The following is a 19620-nucleotide window of genomic DNA, read 5'->3' on the forward strand; positions in this document are numbered from 1 at the left end:
ATCATATCAATTGTTAATGGTTATAATAAAAGTGCTAGAATATGAGTGTGTTACTTGTAAATATATCTGTGGTGATAGATTTAGTTTCATGATTTTGTCCATGTGTTTAGTTCCATCATGTGAAAGTAAAATTACATTTTTGCCCCTAGAAAAGAGTTATTTATATATTGCTTATAATTGGAAGCGTTTGACGTAAGTGTTCAGGTACAAAGACATTTCCAAATTTGTGTTATCCATGGGTGAACGTGAAAGATGTTGCAAACTTTCATATTTTAGCATATGAAGTTGCTTCAGCTACTGGAAGATATTGTTTGGCCGAGAGAGTGGTGCATTTCTCTGAACTTGCCAACATGTTACGTAATCTCTACCCGACATTACAAATTGCAAATAAGTACGTAAACCATTTAATTTCTCCAACTCCAACCATATTTATAATCAGTGATTTTCATATATATCGTATGTGTATTTTGTTAAAAGAGTTTTGTGTTGAAGGTGATGTAAATCTAATTATGTATTATAGTATATGAAAAGCGAAATTAAAGATGTTTTATAATTATTTCTAAATATTATATTTTTATTCCATATTTCTTTTCAAAGTGGCATAGCTTTAGTTTATTATAATATCTTAGAATTTTTCTTACTCTTTCATTTTACTCATCTTCGCGTGCGTTTATTATTTTTAGTTACTTTATACTTTTTTATTTTATTATGTTTAACAGATATAATTGAATTATATATAAACCTAATTTTTGGACAGGTGTGAGAACGATGAGCCATATGTGGCAACATATCGGGTTTCAGAAAAGGCTAAGAACTTGGGAATTAGATTTACTCCTTTGGAGGTGACCCTTAAGGAGACCGTGGAAAGCTTTAGAAAAAATAAGATATTCAACTTCTAAATTCGTCATTTCCTCCGTTTGAAGAATAAATGTTGATAAAATGCCATTATGTACTGTATATGTGTGTGCTTCATGTTGATTTTTTTTTTAATAATCGATACATCCATCGTCAAATAAGATCAGATAACTAAAAACTCTGTTGCTAATATCAAACTATAAGGCTTGATTCGAAATCAAAACATGTTAATATAAAAAATATTATTTGTATATTAAAATTAATTATTAATATATTTGTATATAAATATATATATAATTTATTTTATTTTAATATATATTTTATATTAATAATTAATTTTAATAGTTAATTTTAATGTATATGTAACATAGTTTTATTATATTAGAACTACATACTCTGAGATATATATACCTTGCTTCTGCTTCACTTTCGTCTTTCTATTCTGGCTTTGTCTATTCTTAAAGGAGAGTTGACAAATTGATTCAAATGGAAGGATGAATGTAGGTCCTTTTGCGTAGACCTTGTTTTGGTTACGTGGCCAATTCTTTGAGTGAGTTTATAAACAAATTTTAATATTCTTTTACTATTAAATTTGATATGAATAGTTAATAAAATGGGTGATATTTTTTGTTTTATCAAGGATAAAGTCGTTTTATTTTATTAGAAATAAATTTATGGTCCATATTTAGACACTAATTGAAGAATAATATTGGAAATGTTCCACCAAAAAATAATTAAGCTTACAATAGAAGAGTAAAGGTCTCAGGAGAGGGAGAGACATCTCTAAGCTTGAGATTCATTAACCGCAAAGCTTCTTCCGCAATTAGGAGGGGAGAACTTCTGTTTTCCTTCAAAAACAAATTCATTTCTAACCGTCCAATTCAACCAAGTTGTAATAGCTGTCAAGTTCCTCTTCTTTCCGTTAGCGTCACTGAACCATTCGAGCAATTTCAACCACCATTGCCATGGGAAGTCCGTGTGAGATAGAATAGGGAGGCCGCAAGCATACCAAGCTTCAACTGCGTTCAGACAAGCCCAGAGACAATGAAAGATCGATTTTTCTTCACTGTGGCATCTTGGACAAATCGATACTACTGTTTGAATTCTTTGGCCCAATTTCTGTTTTACAGATAAACCGTCATGCATGACTTTTCATATAAAATTTTTAATCTTTGGTTGACATCTGAGTTTCTAAATGGCTGTCCATAGTTCTTTCTTTCTACAGTGTTCTGGAAAAAAATCTGTTGGAGGATAAAAAAATTGAAAGCCCACACCATAACCAGAAGCTATTGTATATGTCCTAGATTTTTCTTTCATCCAGGTAATTCTATCCTCCTCCTGGTGAATTGTTGAATTTAGAATAGCATTTGCAATTGCTGGATTGAATGCCTCACGAATTAGTATCTGATTCTATGTTTTGTCTGGTAGCATCAAATTTGAGACCCATTCTAGTCTTCGACCCTCTGGGTTATTAGGATTAGGAGTAATTTTTTGAAAGTCTCTTAACTATAGGTCTTGCTGAATCCTAATTGTACTACCTCTACCAATTTGCCATAAGATTTCTTTTTTTAGCACTTTTCGACCCTCCAAAACACTTCACCAGCTCCAAGATGGGTTGTTCCCAATCTCCGCATTTAAAAAATTTGAGAACTTAAAATATTTACTCTTGTACACCTTATAATACAGAGAGTGTGGCTTAGTTATCAGTCTCCACCCTTACTTTGTTAACATTGCAAGGTTAAAGGCTTTAAGATCTTTGAAGTTAAGACCCCTTGAGATTTAGATCTACAAGAAATTCTCTATCCTATCCAGTGCATCATTCTTTCCGAGCCTCGCTATCCCCACCAAAATTGGAGCATGAGCTTTTGAATTTCATCAACCAGTGTCTCTGGCAGTTTAAAAGAACCACTACAAGAAAATGGAACATTTGTAACAAAAAAATTGTATCAAATTTAAAATTGTTATAAAAAATTAATATTTTTTAATAATAATTTTTTATTGTTACAAAAGAATAATGTTTTGTAACAACCTGTTTTATTTTGTTACAAATTATGTTAGTTTTTGTAACGATATAGTATTTTATTACAGAATATTGTAATATTTTGTAACAAAAAAAAAAACAAGTTACAAAAATTTAAAATATTTTGTAACAATTTTTTTTTTGTTTAAAAAACTCCAATTATTTTGTAACAAAATTTAATATTGTTTGTAACAAGTTAATTATTTGTCACAAAATATAAGTATATTTTATAACATTTTTTTTCAAAATGTTAAACACTTTAAGAGTAAAAAAATTGTGTATATATTTTTTTAAAATAATTTTATTTTATTTCAAAAATTAAATTTTACTTTCTTCTAAATAATTAATATATAATTTTTATTAATAATTAGATTTTTATACTACAAATTTTTTAATAATTAGTGGAGATTTTTTAGTGAGAATTTTTAAAAACTTACACAAAATATTTTATTTGTGTCAAATTATAAAACTCCTCTGCATAATTCTAAAAATTCTCCCACTATTACACATAATTAAAATTTTTAACTCCCTCCAAACAAACCCTAAAGCTCTCAGCCGTCGCAGTGTGAGAGAGAAGATCTCGTGAAAATGTGCAAGAGGCTAGCTTTAACCCTAAAGCTCGCAGCCGTCGCCGCCTCCATCGCCGCCGCCATCACCACCACCATATCTGTAAGACCCGGAACTTTTGAAAAATCTTATTATGATCAAGTCTCAAATCATATAGTTATTTATAGTCTTAATTTCAGAATATTATTTTATTAAAGATAATTAGAGCAAATTTTGATTAATTAAATTTGAAATAAATTAGGATTATTATCTAATTTTATAATTATTAGATTATTTCCTATATTTAAATTATAAAGTTGGTAATTATGAAATAATAAGAATTTTATATGGTTTGGATTAAATAATTAATATTTAAAATATTAATACTGCTGCTTTGGAAAATAGAGAAATTAATTATATTATTTCTAATTTTTGGATTTGAACATTTTATTGAAAGTCATTTATAAAATTGATGAACAAATAGTATTTTTATACATTATTATTGTTGGAGTAAAATTTATTCCTAATTATTATATTATCCCCACTTTTATTTGAAATTACAAAACTAACCCTAGACCTATTTTTACTCAAAATCCTAATCCACCCTCACTCATCTCCCAGCCGCAGCCCTTCCCCAGCAAACTCATCAAGCTTGAAACACACACAACATCACCGAACTCAAGAAACATAAAGGGTAGAAAGGAGAGGGATTCACAGGAAAAAGGGGAGGGGAGAGTGAGGACGGTGCCGGCGGGCGTCACTGCCGCCACGCCGTTGTGTCGCTCAGAGAAGAGAGAGGTGCGAGCCGAGGAAGGACAAGGAGGAGAAGGCCGCGCTGTTGCCACCGTCGTTCGGTCTGTCCATGAGCTGCTGCCAGAACCGCACGAGGAGGAGCGTCGCCGTTCTGTGGAGCCGTGTTGTCGCTGTTCAACCCACTGCCGGAGCAGAGACGCACGAGGGAGGAAGCCGTCGCGAGGAGGATGTCATCAGTGCGAGCTCGCGGAGGGAGAGAGGGAGCCCGCAAAGTCGCTGCTGAGCTACCGTTGATGCGAGGAACAGAACACGCGAGAGGGATTTGAGGCTGCGCTGTTAGATGCTTTTGAATCCGAGGAACAGAACCTCTTCTGCTTCTGCTGTCATGCCGTTGTCTGCCCCTCTGGACGTCGCTGCTTTTGAATCGTGTCCTGTCACTCGGATACCACTGCTATGAAGAGGCATTGATGAGGAAGAAGCACAAACCCTCCACCAGCAATACCACTGCTATGAAGAGGATGATGAGGAATCCTTATGAGTATCACCACGATCTGGGTTAGTTTCCTCTTTTTTTCCTATTTGTTAGTTATGACTGCCAACTGTTTAATATAATGATGGGTTTCCTTTGTTAATTTCTTGCATTTTGTATAAGTTGCTAGAAAGAACAGTTAGTGCTGTATTAATTTGTGTCTATTATATAAAATGCATAGCACAGTAATATGATTTCTGCTGCTAATGCAATCCGTGATTGATTTATTTCATGTATGAATTACACACTTATAACTGATAATCTCATTGTGGGATTCCAACCACAGAAGCCTGAAGACATCAATCACCTCAAGAAGGAAGAAGGTGTGACATACATTCTGAATTTGCAGCAAGATAAGGATGTAGAATATTAAGGAATAGACTTGAAGTCGATAAAAAGGAGGTGTGACGAACTCGATGTTCGACATATGAGGAGGCCGGTAAGTAAGAAAGCTACAAACCTGTATTTCAGTCAATTTTGTTGAGAAAATAGACTCCCACTCTCTGAATTTTATAAAAGTATATACAACAATGCCAACTTATCTTGCTTAATGGCATTGTCATGAGATAGAAATTTTAATTTTTCCTATCTGGCTAATACAATGTATGGCTAAGTCAAGGATCCATATACTTTTGGTGCAATTGACATTGCACTTTAAAAGTGTTAGAAAACCTTTTTCTAAAAGAGTTGTGAGTTTGTTAAATGCTTTGCTTGCTTTTCTGAGACTGGATTATAATTCATAACTTGATATATTTTATAAATCTATTCTATAAGGCAATAGACTTTGATCCAAACTTCTTGCGAAATATTCTACCTAAAGCAGTCTGATCATTGGAATGGGCAATCTCAGAGGGAAAAGGAAGAGTTTATGTGCATTGTACTGCTGGACTTGGGAGAGCACCAGGGGTGACAATAGCTTATTTGTTCTGATTCTATGACATGAATGTGAGTTCTAAACTTCCACCTATCTTTGATTCAAGAAATGATTATCAAATTTGATATTGTTAAGTGTAATGTTATGGTTGCACTAATTTTCTAGCTCATGTTATGGAAAAACAGTATTTTTAATATGTATGACAGATTAGTTCACAATTTCTTAAAAAGTCTTAATTATCAAGAAAAGAATGTGTTGTCTTTCTTGTGAATGAATTGTTATGGAATCCATGCCTGATGAGATAACAGCTTCCCTTATACAATGCTTGATAATGTAGCTTAGTGTATTCAATTGATGGTGGAGTAATGTGTGACCGTGACTTATATGGAAAGAGGGATATAGAGTGTTGATCTTGTTGTGGCCCTGAAATCAGGAATAGGCTTTGAACTTTTGGGATAATTTTGGACTCAGATACATAATGGGGATAGAATAGAATAGGATTCTATCTTTTAACACCAAAAGTTGCATTCTTATTCAATGCAAAAGCTGATGGATGATGCTGCAGCAGCAACACTAAGCTCTGAGGTGTTGCTTATTAAGCTAATTAATGTGGCAAAGTTATTATGAACATACAAAAATTGTGCTGCATCTTACTCACTATGCTTCACCAACTCTGATGGTTTTCAGTGGCTAAGAGAAGGGGGGTTGAATCTTAGCCCCTTTTTCTTTCAGTAACACTTGCTGGTCGTGAAACAACTTTTGGAGACTTTTTGCCTTTTTGTCTCGTCACCAGCCACGAGACTTTTTTTTTTGTCTCGTACCCAGCCACGAGACTTTTCTTTTTGTCTCGTTGTTCAGCACGAGATATTTTTTTCAATTTTATCTCCAGTGCAGCAGAAACAGAAATGGAGTAGAAGGGAGAGAAAATTACACTCAGATATATCCTAGTTTAGCTGCTAAGTGCAGTGCAGCCTACATCCAGTCTCCATCACAACAATGATAGAATTTCACTATAATCATCTTTGATTACAAACACCGATTCTCCCTAGGAACTATCCTTCCTATCCGGGACAAGTCCAGAATCTAAACCCCAATCCTGAACTTGACTTGGTCACTGCCAAGCTTTCCAACTGCTAAGTGCTAACCCAACTTGCAAGGGAATTCCCACAGAATCATGAAACACAACATATATGTACAAAGGACCTCTAAGGACATCTATGGCTTTTTCTTTTAATTTTGCACTCTCTGCCTTTTTTCACTCTATGGCTTTTTCTTTACAAACCTCACTGTTTGCCTTTTTTCATGAGACTCAAGATAGACAAAATTAAACAGAAAAATTACAAAATAAAGAACATTAAAGGAGAAGAACTTCTGTTATCTTAGGTAGCTATGAGAACTCTGTGCCTTGCACTCTCACTCCTTGCTCCTTGCCCTGGCTGTTCACCCTTACTTATAGGGAGAAGCCTCCACGGTTGGAACTAAACAAACCAAGCTAATCTTCTTCTTCTTCAAACCAGAACCGGTTCGGCCAGAGAGAGAGAAGAGATAACCCATGCAAAACCCAACATGTAATTACCTCTAGTCCTTCCTTGGTCACCAATCTTCATCAATCCGAGCCCTCCATCCTTGCCTTGCTCTCCAAGATGGATTCTTAGCCCTTGATGCATGCTTGATGATGATGGCTTCATCTGCTCCAATCTCTGCCTCTTCCATCACGTAGCCACTGTAGCTACCTCCTGTGGTGGTTGAGCAAGATCAGAATCAAGCCATCCTCTCCAAGGATCTTCTTCTCTGACCGGGATCTTCTCTTCCATTTTTGGGTATGGAGAAGCCAAGATCTCTTCACTAAATCTTACCATAAGTGATGAGAATCTTAGTCACAACATACTTTTAGTTTTCTTTTTCTTGCCATCATTGTGATGGTCTTGTTGCTTGCACTTTCTTCTTTTCGGTGACTCAATATTTCTTCCATAGTTTGCTGTGTAATGACTGAAAACAAGAAGCAAGGTGAGAAAGAGAGGAAAGAGAAATTTGAACACTAACTAATAGATTTTGACAAAGTAAATTAAATTTTCACTTCCCTTGCATTAGGTAGCCTGTAGCATTGATGATGTCCATCAAATGAATAGCTAACTCTCTCTCATATTTCCAATGTAAGTTTAATTCAAGTTAAATGAATTTGAAATCCATATGATGAAAGAGTGAGATCCGTTGGAAGCAATGGAATTTTGCTTTCTTTGCTTAATGGTTTCGGACCATGCAAGCTTGCCTTCAAGCAATTTAGTTTTGGGCTTAGTTCAACATGGTTCTGGCCCAATTAATCACAAATTGCTTCAGCCACTTAATATAACATACTTTGAACAAGGCTAAAAAGCACATTGGGCTTGCAGTAATAAATCAAGCTGGCCCAATAAAATAATTCAGCCAACATAATCATATTTAACATCAAGGCTAAAGGTAAGATGCATATATGGGCTTGCAACTTTTTTTCTATATTTTCGGCCCAATTAAAATCTGTATGAACAAAATTATCAATCAATACATATGAATTAAAAAATAAATTGACAATTTTGTAATTTAATCAAATTAATAATATTTGTTCATCATCAAAATAAATTTAGAGTTTTCCAAACTCATCAAACTCTATCTCAGTATATATCTTCTCTTTTTTATTTTTCATTATATTTAAATATATATGTTGTCAATTAGTGAACATAACTTAAGTGAATTATGATATTTTATTGCATGGACTTGATTCATTGTAGGGTGTTTTGTTTTCCTTTTTCTTTTTCTCCTTGATTTGAAAGAAAAAAAATTGATGTTGTATATATCAAACTCCATCCTTAGGTGAGACCTTGAATCTTTGTTTTACCTTAGGATGGATTCTTTACCAGTATTTCATTTATTATTTATTTTTTGGTCATTATTGGCAGTCTTCAGAAGACATGGGGTGACATGTACTGCCACTGAGAATGATGTAGATGTTTTGATAGCTGCATATGCATTTCGTCTTAAAATTTTGCATGAAAGGGGACTTAATCTGTTAAACAAGGAAGGTATGGGCTTCCACTACTTATATGAATTTGATGACTTATTGAAAATCTTACTTCAATTCTACTTATCAAACCATTTAACATGCAGCAGAAAATGATAAAGCAAAGCGTGTTCATTCTACTGACAAGAAACTCTCTCTTCATAGTCAGCATGCAACCATGATCAATGGTTTACAAGGTCGTCACCCAAATTAGAGGATACATTAACTTGTTTGGTAGATACAATGAACTGAATTTATTTATTGAATTTTTAATTAAATTTTGCTTGTGTAATAGATGTGCTCAAAGAAAAACTTGAAGAGCAACAAATACGGAAAGAGGAAGAATTAGCTAGAGTGAAAGCTCAACAAGTCGTACTCTTTCATAGCGCGTTTTGACGATGAACGAAACTAGACAATTAAAGGTACTCCTAAAATTGCTTATAGTTTTAATACATATTCTTAGATGATTCATATATTATTAGTATAGCTTAATTGTATATGGATCTATTTATTATATTTTACTTGTGTCATGTTGATAAATGATAAATGTTCTATTATTTGGTTTGATAAATTTAGTTGTGTATTGGATGAGACATAATTGGTTGCTTTTGTTGGAACCGTAGACAGTGGAAATATCCAAGTTTTAGGGGAGGTTCTGCCAAAATTTTTCTAAACATTTTGGATAAAAGTTAATGGAAAAAATTATAATTAGTGTTATATCTTGTTTCTAATTTTTTGTTTCGATTTTTCTTATTTACAGGAGTGCTGAAATGGTGACCACATGCTACCTTAAGGGCTCAAGAATATTTTGATTCATAGAGACACTAATCTATGTTAGAACTTTTAACTTTTGGTTGAAATTATGCAAGACATATAACTTGTAGAACTAATCAATATACTCACTAATGTTATTTTGTTTTAAAACAATTTTAGCTAAAAAGATCTTGTTTGAATTATCTATGTTTTTGCATATTATATAGATGTAGACTTCGCTTATTAAAATAGTTAATATATTAGTTAATTTAAAAAATAATTTAGTAAATTATGCATGCAATTTGTATTAAAAAAATTGTTACAAAATAATTAATTTACTTTTGTAACTAAAGAAAAAAAATGTTACAAAATTATGTTACATTTTGTAACAAAATTTTATGATAGAAAAAAATAGATTGTCACCAAAAATACCTTGAATATCAAAATTTGTTACCACTTTTGTAACGGCCTCTGGTTTTTTGTATCAGAAAAATTTGTTACAAAATATCATTTTGAATTGTAACAGTTCCATTTTTTGTTACAAAAACTTTTTGTAACGGGACATACTGCAACGGCTCCTTAGTTTGTTAGTCTTTAAGATTGGTTGCTATTTTAGTAATTTTTTTATAGTGTTTGTTGTTCTCTTCTCTTTTTCACTTCAAATGTAATTTTTCAATTGTGATTAAAAATTCTATTATATTATTGTCATGTCATTAAATTTTGTGCACTACAAGAAAGTTGTCAGATACTGGTAAATTTATCAAAAAATTTGCCGTAATCTGTTTATCGTCAGATTTAACGACAGAATAAATTCGACAGTATAAATCTCGCTGGTAATTATTTACCGGCAAATTTAGGGACGAATATAAACTTTTAGTTGCAAAATTCTGGAGTTTGTTACTGTCGGATTTTCTTTTGGTAAATTCGATGGTAATATATTATTTAATATTAATAATTAAATTATTACTTATTAGTAGATTTAACCGACGGTAAACTTAAATTTTAATCTTTTTTAAAAATTTATTTGAAAATTTAATATATAATTTTAAATAGAAACAGCGACAACTTATTTATTACTTTAGGTGACACAACTGAAAAACAGAAGATTAACTAAACAAGTTTCTTTTATCTCTTTTCTTCTACTTTAAAACTACTTCATTCATAAATGGAATCTACAACTTATATGGGAGCTAAACAATAACAATGATAAATAAAAAAACTAAAGATCCAAAAAATAATTCCTATATAATTTACAATTCCAATTCAACAAATCACAAAATCATCAAATTGAATAAACTCTTACATCCTAAACAAATTACAAAATCATAGAGAAGCTAAAAACAAAAAATAACAAAACATAAAGAAGTTAAAGTCGAAGTATTTCCTATACCTTGCTATAATACTATTCAAATTAACAAATCAAGAGATCAATCAAAATGCACTAAAACCCCAGTAACTTACTCACAATTTTGTTGAAGTTACTTACTTACTCCGCTGGCAATGATGACACCAACGATAATCAGAACAAGTGTGAGATATGTGAGTCAAATCTCCCTCTTAAACGTCATTAGGTAAGTAAAAACGACAATGAAAAAAGATGTTGTGGCAACAATTGCTTGGTTAAACGACACAAAAAGGTACCTCAACAACACATTTTCAAACACAATAAAGACACAGAAAATAAGACTCAAAGTAGAATCTTGAAGAACTGAATAAATATTAGCAAAAAATTTAACAAATCAACAAGAACCATAACAACAATAACTACAAGAACTGAACACTTATTAGCAAAAAATTTAAGTAATCAAGAACAATAACAGCAAATAAATTTAATAACTACAAGAACTGAACATCTATGCAACAACAACATAACAATTAACAAGAAGAATCAGCAACAAGAAAAACAACTAACAGAGGCTGAAGAAGAACAATCAGCGACGAGATGTTGAAGACTTGAATCGAATAACAGAGTCATGCACTATACCTAAAAGCCAGAAAGAATGGAGCTAGAGGCGAGTAGGTCTGAAAGGGACGGCGACAAGAGGCATAAGACGACAACAAAGTGACTATAGAGCTCGCAGAATAGCAGACAGAGGAACTCGCAGTTTGAAGCTCTGGGAGAGGAAGGAGATACACCGTTGGAGAGGAGAAACACAACTCCAGCAACAGAGAGAGCTGCAGCAGTAGCTCTTCTAATGGTGGCGAAGATAGAGGGAGCAACTCCATTTGAGGCAACGAAACATGATATAGACGACTTAACGCATACTTTGGAGGAGAATGGAGGTGGACATCATTGGCGGAGGGGCTATCGGAGATAGTTGCAAGGGAGAGAGAAGAGAAAGGAGAATGAGGAAGAGAAAAGAGTGTTCTCAAAAGTGAGGGGAGAGGGCCGCGCATTTTGAATTTTAATTAGATTTATCGTTGGATTTACCAGTGGATAAATCTGACGGTAATGCATTGCGTATGACCAAAACAAAGCGTTCCATTAATTGACCTTTACCGGAGGATAAATCCGTCGATAATTGTGACGGTAATGCTCGCGCCAATTTTTCTTTTTCTCTTCAAAATATTACCGGCAGATTTACTGTCGAAAAATTTAATCCGTCGACAACTTTTGTACCCAACAAATTTATTGTCATATCCAACGATAAATTTGACAGTATTCAGCATTTCTTGTAGTGGTGAAGAACGTGATACAATTGTTGATTTATTTATTTATTATTTAAAAATAAAAATTTAAACTCTCAACCAAATAATCAAATAATAACTTATATTTGCTTTTATTCTTAGTATATATCTTCTCTTTTTAATCACTCTTAATAATTTCTTTCGTAAATTATTAATCATAGTTGTAAATTTCTTGTAATAATTATAAATTCGTGGAGACAATAGAAAAATTAATATATTGTATGTTAAAATAAGTAATTAATGATTGGATAATATTAAGAATATAAATAATTAATTTTTTTATTATTTATTATTTTAAACTGATTAATTACTAAAAGACAGATTAGTTCAATTAATTAATTGATTGTTTGATTATTTTATTTATTCTTTAACCAATTTATTATTGGTCAATTTTTATTCTAAATTTGACTGGTTTAATAATTAATTCTTAATTAATCCATTCAAATCAACTGGTTCAATTCGATTCTTGAAAGTTATTTTGTCAATGAAAAAGAAATCGAAAGTTTTTGACAAATGGTCCCATACTTGGGAAGGTCCTTTCCAAGTGATAGGATTATATTCTGGAAATGCATATCAAATCAAGGATATCGAACCGGAAAATATAATTAACTCGATTAATGAAAAGTATTTGAAGCAATATTATTGTTTGCTGAATTAAAGATAAAATGCATAAGTCTGAAAATAAAGAAAACCATGATAAGTACTTAAGTTCAAGGTGAAGAAATGTAAGGCGCCATAAGCTTTGCTAAGTTTAAGCGTAACTTTACCCTTTCATTGTCTAGAATTGAAAGTGTCTCAGCATGCTTGAATTTTAAGTGTCCAAAATTCGCAGACATGTTGATTGATTCTGCAGCGAAAAACAAAATTTTAAGTTTTATGGACGGTTATTCAGGATATAACCAAATCTTCAATGCAGAAGATGATGTATCCAAAACTGCTTTTCATTGTCCTGGGGTGTTAGGCACTTATGAATAGGTGGTTATACCTTTTGGTTTGAAAAATGCCGGTGCAACTTACCAGCAAGCAATGAATGCTATATTCCATGAGTATATTGGGAGATTTATGGAAGTGTATATCAATGATGTTATGGTTAAATCAATTTCGGTGAATCAGCATATTGATCACTTGAGGAAAGCATTTGTCACCATGAGAAAGAAAGGGTTAAAATTGAATCCTTTAAAATGTGCTTTTGGTGTGTCGGCTTGAAATTTTTTAGGATTCATTGTTCACAAAAAAGGGATTGCAATCGATAGGAGTAAGGCTGATGCAATTTTAACATTGTCTTCACCTAAATCGAAAAAAGAAGTGCAATCGTTCTTGGGTAAAATAAATTATCTTAGAAGGTTCATTTCGAATCTTTCTGATTGAACTCGAGTGTTCGCACCTTTAGTGAAACTAAAGAGTGATTCGCAGTTCGAATGGACAAATGAGCATCAAACAAGCATTCAAGTCAATTAAGACTTATTTATCTAAGGTCCCAATAATGGCGAATGTTCGTCCTCATGAGCCCTTGAAGCTATATATTGCAGCATCTATAAATACAATTGGGTGTATGCTAGCCTATGATAACGAAAATAGGCATGAACAAGCAGTTTATTACCTTAGTCGAGTTTTGAGTAATATCGAAATAAGGTATTCCCCGATAGAAAAATTGTGTTTGTCCCTATACTATACTTGTATGAAATTAAAGTGCTATATGGTGGCTAAATCGGTGAAAGTTATAGCACAAACTAATCTCATCAAATATATGTTGAGTTTTCCAATGTTACGAGGTCGATTAGGGAAATGGATGCTCGCCCTGATAGAATTTGATTTACAATATGTCCCTGCCAAGGCTGTGAAAGGTTAGGTCATTGCAGATTTTTTAGTGGATAATTCAAATATTCTGAATGATCAGGGGGCAAATATACTCGACATTAAAGTCGATGAAAGTTATATTTTGATGGATCGAAGCACAAAGATGGTGTAGGGGTTAGAATTCTTATTATATCACCAGGAGGGATTCCATCAGAATTCATATTCAAGTTAAAATATCCTTGCTCGAATAATATGGCGGAGTATGAAGCTTTGATTTTGGGTCTTAAAATATTGATTGGTAAAGGGGCTTTGGAAGTCCAAATACTAGGGGACTCTCAGTTAGTCCTGAAACAATTATCGATGGAGTTCAAATGTAATAATGAGAAGTTGCAAAAATATTTGGCAACGGCTTGGGAATTATTAACTTCTTTTCGAAAAGTTCTTTTAGTTCATATCCCAAGGATTCATAACGAGATCGCTAATGAATTAGCCTAAATCACTTTGAGATATAGAATTGGTCCAAAAACTTTAAGAAAATTAGCTAGTATTCATCAGATTTTAGTGCCTGCAGATGAAAGGGGGGCTTTGTGTATAGGCGAATGGGAAGATAATGATTGGAGAAAGCCTATTGCTGAGTATATAAAGAATCCTAGCATCCCAGTTGATAGAAAGATAAAATTTCAGGCAATAAATTTTGTCTTGATGGCTGATGAGTTGTATAAGAAAAGGATCGATGGAAGTTTGTCGAGATGTTTAAGTCAAGATGATAAAGATATTACTTTGGGTGAAGTCCATAAAGGGATATGTGGTGCTCATCAATTTGGGAAGAAGATGAAATGGGTGCTACATTTCAATCATGTGTATTGGCTATCTATGATCAAAGATTGTATTGAATAAGCAAAGGCGTGTCAGGAATGTCAAAAACATGATTCGGTACAACAGATACCAGCATCTGAGTTGCATTCGATAATAAAACTATGGCCATTTAGAGGTTGGTCTTTGGATCTAATTGGATTGATTCACCCTCCTTCATCGAAACTTCATAAATTTATTTTGGTAGCAATTGATTATTTCACAAAATGGGTTGAAGCAGTTCCTTTAATAGAAGTTGGGCAAAATGAAATAATAGATTTTATTGAGGAACATATAATCAATCGATTTGGGATTCCTCAAACATTGAGTACTGATCAAGGGACTATGTTTACTGGTCAGCGCATCAAGAATTTTGCATCTTCGAGGAATATCAATATGGTTACTTCAACTTCCTATTATGCACAGGCCAATGGGCAAGTTGAGGCAGCAAATAAAATCCTGATAAGTGTGATTAAAAAACAGATCGGGAATAGAGCTCGAACTTGGCATGAAACGTTAAGTCATGTACTATGGGCTTATCGAAATTCTCCAAGAGGGTCAACATGTATTTTGCCCTATAAATTGGTTTATAGTCATGATGCTATGCTACCATTGGAAATCAATTTGAATACTCTGAGGGTATCAAAACAGAATGACTTGCTAGTCGATGATTATTGGAATCCAATGTTTGATGAGTTGAATGAATTAGACTTAGAGCGGATATTAGCACTTGAAAATATGATTCGACAAAAAGAAAGTGTTGCTCGAAATTATAATCGTCAAATAAAAGAGAAGTGCTTCAGTATAGGCGAGTTGGTTTTAAAAGTTATTTTGCCAATGGAAAAAAAATCGAGAGTTCTTAGCAAATGGTCCCATACTTGGGAAGGTCCTTTCCAAGTGATAAGATTATATTCTGGAAATGCATATCGAATCAAGGATATCGAATCGGGAAATATAATTAACTTGATTAACGGAAAGTATTTGAAGCAATATTATTGTTTGTTGAATTAAAGATAAAATGCATAAGTCTGAAAATAAAGAAAACCATGACAAGTACTGAAGTTCAAGGTGAAGAAATGTAAGGCGCTATAAGCTTTGCTAAGTCTAAGCGTAACTTTACCCTTTCATTGTCCAGAATTGAAAGTGTCTCAGCATGCTTGAATTTTTTATATTGGGCCTTGTCAAGTTACTTCTCACATTCTTCATGTTTGGCCTCAATAAAAATGATTTCTTGGACAAGTTGTTGTTACTCTTGCTGGGCAGTGGATAAAGGTGTAACTATATCAGCTCTTCTCTTCCAAATTTTTGGTAAGTTTTTCATTGATCTGAGCCAATTCTACTTCGAGCTTTCTCTCTTCCTTGTCATAGTGAGCTTGAATGGAAATACCTTGAGAAATTCTCAAATAGAATTCTTCACGGGAAGCTTTGATGGGTTGAAGAGTCGCAATATAGCTTTCTGCCTCAGTCCTGATTTTTAGCCTCTTCATCTTTGATTTCTTGAAGTTTTTCCTAGGTAGTTACACTTCTGTTGGTAATTTATTTGAATTGGTTGATTATGACAGAGTGAAAGATCGAAACTTGAAGTTCAAAAGATGAACTTAAGAGGTCAGATGAAAGCCTGTTCAAGGTTACATCATTAGTCCAATTAATGAGTGGATGGTCCAGGAGCTTGAGAAGTGATAAAAGTTGTTCTCGAGTATTAAAACTCAATTCAAATGAAGGACTAGATGTAGATGGACCAATGAGTACAGGGGTAGAAATAGGCACTTCATCTTCTTGAATAGCCTGATTTAAGATGGTGACCAGGTTAGCCGGAGTGGCATTTGTAGATCCAGTAGAAACACCCAAATTTTCAGATCCTTGACCAAGGAAACTTTGAAGTTCAGCTTGTTGGGGAGGACTGGAGGTTCTTTGAGGAGAAGGAATGGTTTCCAAAACTCTAGATGGGGAATCTGAAGCAGTAGTCTCAGCGACTCGAGAAGGAGAGTCAGCATCAGGGGCCACTTGCAATTCAGTAGAAGGTGCAGCCTGGTTGATAGGAGAAACATGCTCAATGATCAAAGTTTGTGTTGGTGAGTGATGGATATGCTCCCTTGTTAAGTCTACTACATGTGTTCCCGTCGAAATTGGAAAAGCGATTTGGAGAGGCTGAACTGATTCTGTGCTTTGGATTGATGAGTGAGATGTGGTTTGTCCAAAGCCTTGTTGTTGTTGATGTGACTGGTCAGGTGCAAGAGAAGAGGTAATCGATTGAGCAACAGTGACAGGCTGAAATGTAAGGTGCGATAAGTTGAAGTTTATTTTGAGTGAATCAAAATTTATGTGAGAATGATATAGTATTACCAGAATGGGTCTTACTCTTCGAATCAATTGAGAGCCTAAATCTGAATCAATTGTATCCTCCGATTGTGAGGACGTAGCAAGAATATTCTGGATAGACAGCTCACTTTCATCAGAGCTTTCACTTGATGGTTGCAACTGTAACTAAGAAAAGATTGATATTTAAAGAGTTGCAAGTGAATGTGGTTATTGAAGAATGATAGTTAAAGAATGAGTGTATGTACATAATTACCTTCCTAGAAGTTTTTGAAGGTGTTCATCGACTCTTCCTTTATGGTTGACGTGAGGAAGTTGTAGTTTCAGCTTTTCTTTTTTGAGTTCTCTTTGGAGAACCCTCAGCAGCAGGGACCGCTTGAACAGCAGAACGCTTGATCTCCTCTAGGGTACGACTGTACCTAGAGTAGTAAGTAGTCCACCAATCGAAGCAAGATTTTGTGATGTATGAGCTTCGATCGTAAACCAGGTAATTATAGCCCTTTTTGTTTTTGATTTTTTAAGAGGCAGAGATCAAGTTCTTTCTGAGAAGTCAAAGTGATTTGGCAAAATGGTTTGTTGTTTCGGGGGAGTGGAGTTGGGATGGCTTGTGAGAATCCAAGTTTCCTGGCTGTGTAATGAGGAGCGTATAGAGTTACTTTGAAACGTTGTTTTTTGTGTTGAGGTAACCCTGTAGGAATCACTTGTACATCCAACAAATTTTTCCAGTTCCTATTGGCAAGCTCATTTTTTTCAGCATCATTGGGGAAGAGGAGACGCTCGAGCCAAGCAGGACCGCAATTTCGACGCATGAAAGGGGAGAAGTTGAGGTCCTCATTGTGGAAGTCTTTGCAGGAATGGAAGGAGAAAAGACACCTCAAAATCGGTCTTCATCCGATTGTACTTCTGGAAAATCTGGTTTGAAATTAGCCAATCAAAAATCTTCAATGTGTTGTTTGTCTGTAGCGCCAGCCCCAGGCATTATCATATGCTTTTCGAAAATGGCGTTAAGCTATAATTGGAGAAGTCCGAGTGGACCACATGTACTGATCAAATAATCATTTCGAAGACAATAACAAATTGGTCAAGTTCTTCGAAAACATGCCCTATAAGAAGTTTGGCCAAATTGAGGTTGTTTCCTTCGTGAAGCAAAGAAGCAAGAAGAAGGAAAAGCTTCTGCATCTGCACACTTCGAGAGTAGAAAATAATTGCATTTAACCAATAAAATAGAAAGACTACATGCTCATCATCTATAATAGGAGTGCCTTCTTTGCCCATATGATGAGCAATAAAGACACTATAGGAGGTCATAGGGCCTATGTTGTATTGTTGTCTGGGTTGCATGTCAGAGGTGAAGTCTGGAGGACTAATGGAGAGTCCCGTAATAGTAGTCACGTCCAAAAGTGACATACCAATCATCCCACAAGGAAGATGGAAATTATTGGTAGTTCTGTTCCAGAAAAAAGTCACTGCTCCAATTATCCAAGGGAGCGTCGAAGGTGAGAAGTGTGAAAGCCTTATAAGGTCCTGAATCCCGAGAGCTCCCCAAGCAGTGCTCTTCGAGGGAGCAAAGCGCTTGTACCAAGCTGTGAAGTCAGTCCCTCGAGGATTATTTTTGGGTTATTCCTAAAAGGCTTTTGGCTGATGAAAAAAAAGATATCAAGGTCTTGGTTGATCACCAAATCTTTCCCTTAAGCACTGGGGAAGAAAGACAATTTCTTGTTTGCCCTTTCCAAGTTCTCGACGGGACCAATGAAACAATGTCTTCACCTATAGTGAAGGGAACAAGGATTCTAGGGTCATTGACTTGGAGTTGTGAGTCGTCAATGACTTTATCATTGACTTGATTCAGCACATGAAGAGTTGGAGGAGCCGGTGGTTCTACCATGGGACCTTTGCCTTTGTCTTGTGCAGCGACGTGGGATGAAGAAGCAGCCATTGAAGAGCAAAGAGGAATGGAGATTGAAGAGTCAAACCCTAATGTGATATGAATTTTAGTGTGTTGTTTTATGAATTTTATGATATCTTGTTTTTAATTTTTTATGTTGTACTTCAACTTAGAATAATTAAATTTAAATCTTGTGTTATTATTATTTTTTTGTTACTCAAGAGAACTTTTATTGATAATATTTTAGGAGTAAATAGGCTTAAACAGATGAAAAATGAATTTTATGGATTTTTTTTTGAAAAAATAGTCAAATAGAATCTTAAAATAGTTTTTTTTTAATTATGCGGATATACCCATATCCGATCCGATCTGATCCGCAAGTATACGGATCGGATCTTGCCTGAAAAAATGCAGATATCGTATCCGATCCGATTCGATACGTGTGCAGCCCTAAGAAAGGGCAGTTTTTCAAAGCTTTATCATGTGGGGGTGAAAGAAAAGAACTAAATAAAAAAAAGATAGGCTTTTACATGTAAAATTAGGTACAAATAAGACAAAGTAGTACTAAACTTTTGAAAATTGAACCGCAATAAAATTAGAAATTTAAAAGTTTAATCAAATTTTAGTTAGAGTTGAACTTGATATATAAAATAATATATTTATCTATAAATTATATAATTTTTTTAAAATAATTTTTTAATATTTTATTATTTTAAAT

The 19620-nt window shown here is 33.9% G+C and overlaps 1 protein-coding gene, 1 long non-coding RNA gene and 1 pseudogene across 2 annotated transcripts in view; all 3 read left to right on the forward strand.

Moving 5' to 3' along the window:
- LOC107629545 (tetraketide alpha-pyrone reductase 1) overlaps positions 1–994 on the forward strand; it is a 3998-nt gene extending 3004 nt beyond the window's left edge. Inside the window, exons 5-6 of the mRNA XM_016332363.2 lie at positions 205–391; positions 758–994. Of these exons, the coding sequence (XP_016187849.1) occupies positions 205–391; positions 758–899 (329 nt within the window). The 3' untranslated portion in view covers positions 900–994. The remainder of the gene's footprint in view (positions 1–204; positions 392–757) is intronic.
- LOC110269368 lies at positions 3464–5712 on the forward strand (annotated as a pseudogene).
- LOC110269952 lies at positions 8494–9416 on the forward strand. The gene is made up of 3 exons (XR_002358824.1): positions 8494–8808; positions 8907–9033; positions 9372–9416. It is a non-coding gene; the product is annotated as an uncharacterized LOC110269952 (long non-coding RNA).

Source organism: Arachis ipaensis, chromosome B03, assembly GCF_000816755.2.
Source record: "Arachis ipaensis cultivar K30076 chromosome B03, Araip1.1, whole genome shotgun sequence".
NCBI lineage: Eukaryota > Viridiplantae > Streptophyta > Magnoliopsida > Fabales > Fabaceae > Arachis > Arachis ipaensis.